Source organism: Prinia subflava, chromosome 9 (genome assembly GCF_021018805.1).
Source record: "Prinia subflava isolate CZ2003 ecotype Zambia chromosome 9, Cam_Psub_1.2, whole genome shotgun sequence".
In the NCBI taxonomy this organism is placed as follows: Eukaryota; Metazoa; Chordata; class Aves; order Passeriformes; family Cisticolidae; genus Prinia; species Prinia subflava.
This window is the reverse complement of record NC_086255.1, coordinates 2,360,640-2,372,790: the sequence shown is the minus strand read 5'-3', so window position 1 is coordinate 2,372,790 and position 12,151 is coordinate 2,360,640. Positions and strand designations below refer to the sequence as shown.

The window sequence follows — 12,151 nt, the reverse complement described above, 5'->3', positions numbered from 1 at the left end:
TGCTCTGGGCACCCTGTGCCAGGGCCTGCCCACCCTGCAGGGAAGGATTTACATCCACAATTATATTTCATTGCTTGTTTAATACAAACCACTTTTATCCGAGCCTTTGTCCCATTGACACACTTGGCTGTGTTTTTGTGACCCTGACTGTGTTTGCCTCTCAGGCTTTGATTTCAGCAGGCAGAAACGAATGCCCAGCTGGAAAATTCCGGGAAGGATTGGCGTGTCCAAGCCACACTGAATCCTCCTGGCCTTGAACACTGCAGAGGCTGCACTGCAGCCCCCACACCTTGCTGAGACCCCTGCTGAAGGAAGGCAAATGGATCTCTTGGTGGGGTTGGGGATGTCCCTCTGCAGGACAGAAAACCCTGCATTATTAATGAGGTTTAATCAGCCCAGTGAGGCTGGGTTTGTGCTGCACCACCTGGGTCTGTTCCAGTGTGCAGGGTGATTTCAGCCCTCCCACAGAGCCAGAAATCCTGCTCAGAACCACCCAGGGGCTGGGCTCCCATCGTGCTGGGGGTTCTGTTACTGGCAGGTACTGAAGCATCCTAGGGAAGCTTTTATTCCACTCCTGTCCTGCTGCTCCAAAGAGAATCAGGGACAATCTGGGAAGAACAAAGCAGGGACCTTGTCCAAAGGTTAACAGCTGGGACATACTGGAGAGAGACCAGCAAAAGGACACAAAGATGGTGATGGGTCTGGATCATCCTTCATATAAAGAGAGACTGAGAGAGCTGGGACTGTTGAGACTGGAGAAGAGAAGGCTCAGGGGGATCTTACCAATGTGTATAAATACCTGAAGGGGTGATACAAAAAGGACAGGGTCAGGTCCTGGACTGGGCTGCCCAGGGAGCTGGTGGGGTCACTGTCCCTGGAGGAGTTTGAAAAAGGGCTGGATGTGGCACTCAGTTTGCTTGGTAAGGCTGGAGCTGATGATCTCCAAGGTCTTTGCCAACCTTAAGTTGATTGTGTAATTGTTTGTACCAAGTCCTGATGCACTAGGTGTTAATCCTGAGGCTGTTTGGTTTTTCTCAAGACTTTTCCATAGACAGTGCTAAACAAGATCTTCCAAAGCAGCCCACAGTGGAGAGCTGCAGATTTACCGGGTGAGCTCTGCCCACCCCACTGCATCCACTCCCTGCAGCACACAGGGAGCAGCAGGCAGGGCAGTGCCTTCACACACCCCACTGCCTCCCTAAAACGTTTTGTGGCACTTCAGGATCTGAGAGCCACCCTTTGGATCAAACACAGGCTTGCACAAAGCTCCAGCAAGATTTTTTTTACTTTGCCAGCATTAGTGTTCCCTTCACAAAGCTGTCAGCTGTAAGCAGCTGTGGCACGGCCCTGCAGAGCAGCTGCTGTGGTTTATCCTGCTCATCTCAAACAAGAAATCACATTTTAACCTCTTCCCAGGGAGACTCTGCTCGTGTGTGTCTGCTGGGGAGATGGGTTCCAGTGTTGTGAAGGTTCAGCTCTTCTGGGCAGGGCCTCTGTGCTTGTGCTTGCTTGGATCAGAAAATAAAAGCCATGGGAAGGCATTGGGATAATTCAGCTCCCGAGGAAACTTTCTGCCATCAGAATGAACTTCACATTTTGGGGGAAGCTTCAGCAAATGGAGTTTCTGAACACACCTGACTGGTGACCCCAGCACTGAAGAGGTGACAGCCCAACATTTGCAGACTGCTTTGTTTTCCCTCATTGCTATTCTCTGGTGGGATTTGATAAATTAAATACCCGCAGGAAAAAAGGGAGATTCTTTTCCAAGCAGCATCACGACATTTGTTTAGCCAGGTGCAATTGTCTTCCCAGTTGATGGCAAGATGGATGAGAATGCCAAATAATTTGAAATGTAGCAGATCAATTCTATTGATTTATCCATAAGTAGCTAAAGTGGCCTTAATCACCTCCAGTATCCATGGAAATGGAAATGGGGACTGAGCAGAGGCCAGTGCTGTCAGCACAGAGCAAGGGAGGTTCCCCTGCTGCAAACCCTGAGGCACTGTCAAGTATTTGAAAACATCTTGCCAAATTCAGCCAGAACTTCCATGCTTTGCAGGAAATTCACCTGTGATGGGCTTTCCATGGATTACTTCTGTGATTATTTTTCTTTTTGGAGCGAACATTTGTGTGAAAAGCAGGAAAAAAACCCATCTTCTTCTATATTGATTTTTAGCACTGCAAAATGTGGCTGAATTCCTTTGTGAAATGAAGTCAGAACAAGAACTGAGGTGAAAAGTTGGGTGGTGGGGCCCTGGCACAGAGAAGCTGAGGCTGCTCCATCCCTGGAAGTGTCCAAGGCCAGGTTGGAGCAGCCTGGGACAGTGGAAGGTGTCCCTGCCATGGTGGGGTGGCACTGGATAATCTTTAAAGTCCCTTTGGAAACCCTTCTGGGATTCTCTGATCCTTCCAGAGGGAAGGTGATGGTTTCTGTTCCTAGCAAAGGCTTTCTGCATTTTGTTGAGCGTTGCACTACAATGAAATGCTTGTTTAATAACTCACCTGATGGCACAGATCCCTTCCAGCAGCACTCCAACAAATTACATTTGTTTGAAATTACAAGCTCTTTTGGGAGTTTTTGCCAACTGCCACAACAGAAAGGCTCTTGGAATTCAGCAAGTCTGCCTCCTTTAGAATAATAACTTTGGAGTAGAGGAATAGTAACGCTGTCCACTTGCAGGAGATGCTACTTTGCCAGCATTGTAACCTTCGCTAAAACCCCCTAAATTAAATTGTCTGCTAGCATTTCATTAGAAAATGCGATTCCCAAGCTTTTATTACTCTGCCATAAAACCCTCCAGGTGCTAAAATTGAGTGCGGGCAGTTCTACCCACGGAGTTGTATCTTAGATCATTCCAGGAGGCAAAGTTGCTTTGGGAAAGAGGATGGAAGGCTGAAGGAAAGGTCGCTCAAAGTCATCCAAAAAGCACAGCTGGGACTCAGACACACGGTCAGGAGAGGAGCAGAGTGAGGACAGTCAGATCCGTGGTTCCCCAAGGGGATCCCAGCCCCTGGAGGGACTCAAAGCCCACCTGGCACAGCCCTGCTCCAGAGGCACCTTGAGAAGAAATCCTTGGTGCCTCTGGCAGGACTCTTGGTAGGCAGCCACAAGTTTGTCCTTCAGCCTTCTGTAACTCAGTGATTTTTCATTCATCTGTCCCCTTTGTTTCAGAGGAGCTGGGCCTGGAATACAAATGAGGGGAGAGCTATCAGTGATTAGAGATAATGTGCTAAAGCAGGGCTGAAATATTTGTTAGAAAATAGGTTAATAAAGTGACATGGAGCACCTGTGCTGCTGTGGAGCAGGCATTATGAGGAGATTATGCTAATGTGGGTATTTAGTAGCGAGTCTTCTTTGGGATTACTTTCTGCTATTATCATCCTCAGCCCAGGAATTGTAATTCAAAAGGCAGCAAATGATCAAGGATTTCGTTTCTTATTTTTTCTTTTTTTTTCCCTTTTTTTTTTTTAAGTTTTGACTACTCTTTAGCATGCTGAATTAGAGGATGCTGCAAGGAATCTTTTAAACACTTCTAAAATGTTCTTTAAGAGAAAGAAGTGGACTGGGCAGGGATGTGTAAATATAAAGAAGTGTTAAATGAAATTAATTCCTTTGTGGTGGGCAGCTGGCAAGCCTGGAGGTGCAAAGGCAGGTGAAGAGGGAAAGAAATGAGACAAAACTGGGGAAAGGGGAAAACAGGGAGAGATTCAAGGGTATCTTCAGGCTGAGCTTTATAAATGACTTTGAGTCTCTTCTGGTGAGACCCCTCAAATTCTGGGGGCAGTTTTGGGCCATTCTTAACAAGACAAAAATGGAAGGGCTGGAGTGTGGCCAGGGAAGGGAACAGAGCTGGGGAAGGGTCTGGAGCCCCAGGAGGGGCTGAGGGAGCTGGGAAGGGTCTGGAGGATTCCTGAGGGAGCTGGGAAGGGGCTGGAGGATTCCTGAGGGAGCTGGGAAGGGTCTGGAGGATTCCTGAGGGAGCTGGGAAGGGGCTGAGCCTGGAGCAAAGGAGGCTCAGGGGGACCTTGTGGCTCTGCACAGCTCCTGACAGGAGGGGACAGCCGGGGGGGTCGGGCTCTGGGAGCAGGGACAGGGACAGGAGCAGAGGGAATGGCCTCGGATTGCACCAGGTGAGATTTAGGTTAAACAGCAGGGAATTTTTTTTTTAAATTAATAAATAAGAAAAAAGCTGTTTAAATCCGTGCTTTACAAGAGGGATGGAGGGGTTTGAGGTGAGGGGTGTTCAGAGAAGGCTTTGCTGTGCTGTTTGTGCCTTCCTAAACCCTTGCTCAGGGTTGGGATTTGCAGTTCCCCACCCAGGCTGACAAGAGAAGAGGGCTCTGTCTCCTGTCAGCACATGGAATTTGTCTCCCAGAGAAGCAGGAGCTCAGGCATGGGGAGCATGATGATATGCAGGAAAGCTGCAATAAAGTATTCATTATCCTTCCATCTAAATTAACTGAAATCACATCATAATAGTGTCTTTTAGAACCTCACTCCAAATTCCCTCTCTATTTTTCAAATTATCACCTAAACCAAAATTATCTTAAGCTGTGCCTGTGTATTCTTGTTTAGATAATTATTCTGCCATTAAGGAAGTAATTTTGTCATTTTTTTCTTTCTTTTTTTTGATGTTTGCTTAAGGAGAAATAGTGGGGAGGACATTCCTCGTTTGTATTGTTTCTTTCTCTGTCAGAAATTTTCCTGTCAGGAATATTTTGCATAAACACTCAAGGGTGTAAATCCAAATCCCTGGGCACTGGAGCTAACTAAACAATGTGCAAAATGGCACAGGCTGTAACAATATTTCCACTTTTTCAATATTTCTCTGTGGATTACTCCCCCAGAGCAGTGTTTGTGCAGAAGCAGCTGGATGAGTGTTCCTGCACCCAGCTCTCCTCAGCTCCTGGAGCTCCTGCAGAGACTTTCCAACAATGTCAGAAGCTGAGGGAGAGAAAATGGGGCACAAAATATTTTTAAACATGAGCAAATCAGGGCATTTGGCTAATTAGGAGGGAGAATGGCAGAATAAAAAGTGACTGAACCTGAGAAAAGGCTAAAAAATATGGATTGTTTGGCACAGTGACTCCTGTTCCATTTATAAATGGAATCCCTCTGTCCCTCCTTCATTTACAATTGCCACTGGAAGTCAGGAGTTGATGGATGTTCCCAACCTCCTGGAGGCACTGAGGTTGTTTGGAGGGAAAGAAAGGACCTTTTGGAAAACTACAGAATCCAACCATTAATTTTTGCTCTGTTTGGTGAAGCAATCTCTGCATACACAAACCAATTAAGCACCTATGGGCCTAGTGGAAGTGAATAATAATCAATAACAGGAAACATTCCCGGGAGTCAGTGTGGGAACTCTGGATGCTGAGAATTTTGGACTCTGTGCTGACAGGCACAGAACATCAGGGAAGAACTGCATTTGACCTGAGACATTAAAAGAGGCTTCCAAAAATGAGTGATGGCACTGGGATCACAGGGATGTGGTTTGGGTGGTATTGTGTGACCTCACAGGGTGAAAAACTTAGATTTGGGATTTTAGTGTATGGTGATCTGTGGGAGCCGAGATGGAGAACTTCGGGTGTGGATTCGTTTTGGTTTTGCACCTTCTTCTTCAGAAATCTGGGTGATTTTTTGTTATTGGGTGGAAGAGGTCCACATTGCATGTTTCAGTGATCATATTTGGATTAGAAGCATAAATAATATAGATGTCAGCTGTTTATGGGATAATTGGGATTTAAATAGCCTTGAATAGACATCATTTTGGCTCACTTTCTTGACTTGTTAGAGAGAGTTCACATCTCATGAGTTTGTAAGAGATAAGGATAATAAATTTCACAGTGAAACTTCAAAAACTTCTGAGTTTTATTTGCCCTTACCTGGGAGTAGGAAAGAGTCAGGAAGTGTAACAAGTCAGGACTTGCAATGGAAGTCAGTTCATGAACCAGCAGCACATTCCTGGATGGATTAACTCCGGAAAGAGAGCCAGAAAGGGGGGGAGAAATCACTGGAGAAATGAGGAGTGCCTAAGGCAGGCCAAGGTGGGTGTACCCATCAGGTCACTGAGCTTTGGTCACCTGGTTTTTGGGGATTTTTGAGATTTTCTGCTTTTTATGACCTGATTTTCCTCATGTTGGCCTCTGCCGTGGTTTCCTCCCTCTCCTTTCCCCTGGCTTCTCTCACCTGAGCTCTCAGCCACGCTGTTATGTCACATTCAGAAGGTGCTGGGCAATTCTCTGCTCTTGCTGGATCACAGAGAGCTGAGACAGGTCTGATCAGGAAAGGCATAAACGGGGATGAAGTGCCAAAAAATCTGGTGACAGAGAAAAGGTTCTGGGGACACCTTAAAGTCTCAGGGGCTCCAGGAGAACTGGAGAGAGACTTGGGACAAGGGCCTGGAGAGAGAGAAAAAAGGGGAAATGGCTGAAATTGGGTAGATTTAGATGAGATTTGGGCAGGAATTGTTCCCTGTGAGGGTGGGCAGGCCCTGGCACAGGGTGCCCAGAGCAGCTGTGGCTGCCCCTGGATCCCTGGCAGTGCCCAAGGCCAGGCTGGACACTGGGGCTGGAGCAGCCTGGGACAGTGGGAGGTGTCCCTGCCATGGCAGGGGGGGCACTGGGGGGGATTTAGGGTCCCTTCCAATCAAAATTATTCTGATTCTGGTCTGTGGAAGGCCTCTAAACACAGAATAAGGATCCCCTGCCTCAGAGGATCAAACTACAGCAGAAGAGACAACAGAAATCTGTGGGTGCCCTTGGAGCCATCCCCAGCCCCCTTTTCCCCAGAGCTCACACAAAAACCTCCCCTGTCTCGTTCTTTGGTGGATTTTTATGCCCTTCTTTCTTCCACATATCCTGAAGTGACTTCCTTCTGTAATCATATTCCTTCTATTCCAATCACATCATAGAAAATGTTAATTTCCTGCTTTTAATTGGGTTGATAAAGTCTTTTGTCTCACAAATCTTTCCCAATACATTTGGATTAGGTTTTGTTGTGTTACATGGCAGCAGAGTCCATTGTGTTGGGTTCCAGGCTCTGAACTTCTCCCTTTTTCAAAGTTTAACTTCTGAGGCTCTTCCTGACATGGATAATAAATTCTTTTGTTCATTGAGACTGAATTTCAAGAAGAGCACTTCTTTTTATGCACGCTCAACTGGGAGCCAATCTTCATTATTAATTACAGCGAGATAAGGGCTGGCACTGCCAGGGATGCTCTCCAGCTGAGAGTTTTGATTATTTATCCCTTGGCCCAGTGATGTCCACCTTTTATCCTTGAGAGTGTTCCAGCAGCAATTCCTTTCTTCTTCAGCACAGAACTGTTGCTTTTGGGTTAATTCCACTTACTCTGAAGAGCCACTTTTCGCTTCATTTTCCATTTTCTCTAACTTTTGACAGTGAAGTTACTGAAAATTGTCAGGACCTGCTTTGGAGGAGGAAGGGGATTTAACAAACACCTGGAATGATAAAATATTTCATCTTTCTCTTTCAATTTTTATTTGGGCATAAACCTGAACCGTTTTTATATTCATGAGTTGCAGCAACTTCCCGGGTGATAACAAAGCATTGCCCAGGTTACAGCTAAGAATTCATCCGGGATGATTTTTTACTGTTGAAATTCTTTCTTCAGAGTAGTGATCTTGGAGCTTGCAACTTCTTCTTGCCAGTATTTTAATAAATATATTTTTTGAATTAACTTCATTAAATAAGAAACATCTTAATTTTGCCGTTTGCTCTTGGCACTGGAGGTGCTAAAATATCCTGAAAAGTGCTGTGAGGTTTGCCAGCACATTTGATTTGAAGATAGACTGTAATAAGAGTTGTTGGAATAGAAGTATTAGATGAAATAATAATAATAATAATAATAATAATAATAATAATAATAATAATAATGTTTTGTTGACTGTCACTGGGATTTCTTCATTGACCTATGGAGGAAGTGTTTTATCCAATCACAGAAGGATTGATCAAATCAAATCAAAAATAAATTGGGATTTCAATAATTGAAAAATCAACGTTAAATCTCTCTGTCTCTTCTTTGGGATGTTCTTTATGGAAAATGGGAGGAATTCCTGGCTTCCTAACCCCCCGACACCCAGGGGTAGTTTAATTCCAGCTCCAGTTGAACACATGTTCTGTGCTCTGCTCCTTTTCCAGTGGCAAATCCTGGAATTTGCAGCAGAATTTGTATTATTTTGTCCTTTGTTGGTATTCCCTGGAATTAATATAAGGGAAAAATGAGAGTTACAATTGAAAGAAAAATAATGGTGTATAAAGTAATGAGATTGTGCCAAAGCTTAATTAGATGGAATAGATTGAATACATTACAGTGATGTCTCAAGGCAGCATCATTAAGTTGGAGACACAATCCTGCCTGAGCTGGAACCATTTTTATGTCCATGAGGAAGCAGCCTTGGCTGGCCCCTGCACCACGTGAAATTGTTAATTCTGGGGGAAGATTTACAGATCTCATTGTATCATCAGCTTTCAAAAGCACAAAGCAGAGCAGGGCTAAGGGGAGGATAAACCTGTGATTGTCTGATCACACAGATAACTGAGATTTCAATCTCGGTTTGTGCTACAGCTCGGTAATTGAATCATAGATCTCAAATCCATATATTTTGGAGCAGAGCAGGGTGTTCATTTGTGTGCTGGGCTCAGCTCATTAATAAATCTCTTAATGAAGTGCTTGCCCAAACACTGGCACAGACGCTGAGGATGGGCTGAAGTGCTGAAATTCCTCCTTGGGTGTGCTGGTGCAGAGATGCCTCTGTCATCTCAGGTATAAAGAAAAATATTATAAAACACACCTGTATATATGCATGTCCTTGATTTTTATGTATATTTGCTTATATTTTAAATATACTTTCCTATTTTAATTCTTTTTGTATTTTCCTTTCTGAATTTAATTTTAATTTTCCCATTTAGATCCTTTCTTTCTCCTCCATAATTCTCCCATGGGCATGATCTGTCCTTTTACTACAAATAATCCCAGTGGCATCAAATTTTTCCCTTTATTAATTTATTTCAATATATAAATAAATAAACCCTCTTAGCATCTTGTTGAATTTATGTACATATTGATATATTTATGAATTTATGTACATACTGATATGTTTATATAAATACATCAATATGTTCATAAATAATCACTTGGCAACATATTGCACATATATAAATATATAAATATATAAATGTATGTAGGCAATGTCTGTTTCCATCATGTTGCCTGTGTGTTATCTGGAGGCTTCTTTTCTCTTGGATACCAAACTTTCAGCTAAATATTTATTTTTTTTCAGGAGAATTTGCAAAGTATCTTAAATTCAGTACAACCCCTTTCTAGCTGGTTTGTTTTAAATAATTCTGCTTTTTTCCTTCTTTTTTTTTCGGCCAGCCTGAAGGAAAATCTACTTTTTTTAGTTGCAGTAGTGAACTTCCTTTTTCAAGATTGGTTTTGGGGTGGGGGAAAAAACAAACCCAGAACGTGTCAGGAGGGGTTTTCATCATTTTTGGGGACTCTGAGGAGACTCAAACCTCTCCCCCAGCCTGCTCCAAAGAGCAGCTCATTTGTCTGGGCATTAGCTGGCAGCTGCACAGCATAAATCTCGAGTTTGCAGGGGGAATCTCGTGTTTGTTTTGAAAATGGAGATCAGGCTACCAAGGAATAATCTGTTTATTTTGCAGCACCATGAATATGTAGTGCCCTACTTCTCCTGTGCCATTTGGTTTTCTCTTTCAAGCTTGTCAGGCCAACTCCTTTTGCAATTTAAGAAGCGTTTTAGAAACTCCATAAACTACAGTGGGTACTGAATTAGCATTTTGGAAGTAGAGCAGTGAACAATGCTTTAAAGATTGTCCTTCAGCAGCATTTCTGTTGTGCCATAAGTGGATTTTTTTTTGCCTCATGTGCTTAAAAACGTGTTTTTCTTGACCCTAAGGTTAAAATACAACCAGTTGCAGGTCTGGGTTAGACACAAAGACTGTAACTTTAAAAATGTATGTCTATATAGTGCTAATAAACAGAATTTTTAATGATCTCTTGATTATGAAAAGATATTTTAAAGACAAGTGATTTTATCCCAAACACTCCCTCTGTTTCTGCATATGCTAATTTACTTGATTAATTTGGAGAACATCTGCATAGAATTCTGTACACTTACCAGTGGTGAGATCACACTGCTTTTCAAGTATCAGCCTCAAATTTCACTTTGCAGACAGACTTGGATTTTGTGTCTAATTGGGATGCCAAATATACAAAGGTACCCCAGAAGTGTGTAATTATGTAATTTTCTCTTGATCTTTCAGAGTCTTCCTGCGAGCAATTAATCAGTATGCAGATATGCTAAACAAAAAATTCCTTGATCAAACCAACTTTGAGCTACAGGTAAGAAAAAACTCCCGGTTTTAATGGAATAAATGTTATTAATAATAAATTAATACTAATAGTAATGATTTTTTTTGCCTTTAACGTGTTGTTTCGGTGGGTTTATTCATTGTTTTGTTATCCCAGTTAAATCATTCCAGGCTCAGGTGTTGTGATCTGTTTCTGACTTGTGGGTCTTGTCACAGAATCACAGAATCACAGCAGGCTTTGGGCTGGGATTGTGCTCGAATCATCACAACACAAAGAATTGGGATTTGTCGCTGGGAAATATTTGTTAGAAACATAAAGGCGACGAGGAGCTGTATTAAGAATTTATCAAGAAACACCATCTCTGTGGTGTCTGTTCTTTTCTCCTTGAAATATTTATGTGCATAATTTAGAGACTTTTAAGTTGTTTTGTAAGGGTGTAGAGAAACATTTCAGAGAATTAATGGAATCTCTTCTTGTCATTTTGGGGCCTTTCAGCTCTGGAACAACTATTTCCACCTGGCTGTTGCTTTTCTCACGCAAGAATCTTTACAACTGGAGAATTTTTCAAGTGCTAAAAGGGCAAAAATCCTTAACAAGTAAGTCCTGCTTGTCATCTAAATCATGGCCAAGAAGTCGAGGTCTATTGCCGTAATTCCAATTTCATTTCTTTGCTGAATCTATTCAAATTGAGATGCAATCAGGGGATAATGAAAGGTTGGGTTGGAAAATGTGAATCAAGTGTTGCGTGTGCTTCTGCCCTGGCATGGAGATCTGAATTTCCCCATTCCCTGCTGATGAATTCTGTGTAGGATGTTCAGAAAGTCAAGGTTCTCACAAGTGTTACCATGTTAGAAAACAGCACTTTGAGATCACCTCAGCTTTGTGCTTCTTCCAGTCTCATTTTACGTCTGCTCTTTATTGTTAATCCCTGCCCTGTGTTTGGAGGGAATTTTGGTCGCTCCAGCCATGGAGGATGGGTTGGGATAACTTCTCAGGGATTACATTCCCTGTCTCCAACCAGACAGAATCCCACAGCAAAGGAAAGCTGTCAAAAGGGGAAAGGAAGGCTGGAAATAAGAGTGGAACGTGAAGATTTTGTTTAACCAGACTGATGAAAGGTGGAAAAGGCCTGTAGGATCATGGAGTCAAGGCCACCACTGCCCCATGTCCCCAAGTGCCACATCCTTACAGCTCTTCAATCCCTCCAGGGCTGGGAAACTCCCCCTGAACACCCAATCCAATGCCTGCCCACCCTCTGAGCCAGGAAATTCTCCATTTAACCTCCCCTGGCACAACTTGAGGCCGTTTTCCCCTTGTCCTGGTGATATTGTTACTTAACTAAACACCAAGCACTGAAAAGAGGGGGTTTTGTGATTTCAGACAGATTGTGAGGATTCTTTTCCTGTGGCATAATATTAGAGGAGAGCAGCTAGCAAAGGCAGTGAGGTGACAGAAATGGGGGATTTCCAAGCTGTGATTCCCTGAACAAGCACAGCTCGGGCTCTTGGTGTGTACAACAAATAAAATGTGTCTGTATAGAGAAAGAAAATGCATTTTGTATCCCCTCACCTTCCCACTTCAGCCTCTCTGCCTATTATGATAACAGAAATCCCAGGGAGAGTGGGGACAGTTCATCACTGCTGCAGTGACCTGATTTTAAAGGTTTTTTGCTCACGTTGGTTTTAGGTTTTGAGCAGAAAATTCAGCAGGGGCTGCACATCCCATCCCTTTTTATGGGAGCCAAGTTTTGCCCTGCAAACTCCACCACTCCCTCCTGAGTTTTGAGGTGTTTC

General features: G+C 43.3%; 1 protein-coding gene across 3 annotated transcripts in view; it reads left to right on the top strand.

The window, feature by feature from the left end:
• Positions 1-12,151, top strand: part of DOCK1 (dedicator of cytokinesis 1) — a 262,705-nt gene that overhangs the window by 173,284 nt on the left and 77,270 nt on the right. For all 3 annotated transcript variants that reach the window (XM_063405101.1, XM_063405102.1, XM_063405103.1), the window contains exons 30-31: positions 10,310-10,388; positions 10,854-10,954. In XM_063405101.1, coding sequence (XP_063261171.1) covers positions 10,310-10,388; positions 10,854-10,954 — 180 coding nt within the window. The remainder of the gene's footprint in view (positions 1-10,309; positions 10,389-10,853; positions 10,955-12,151) is intronic.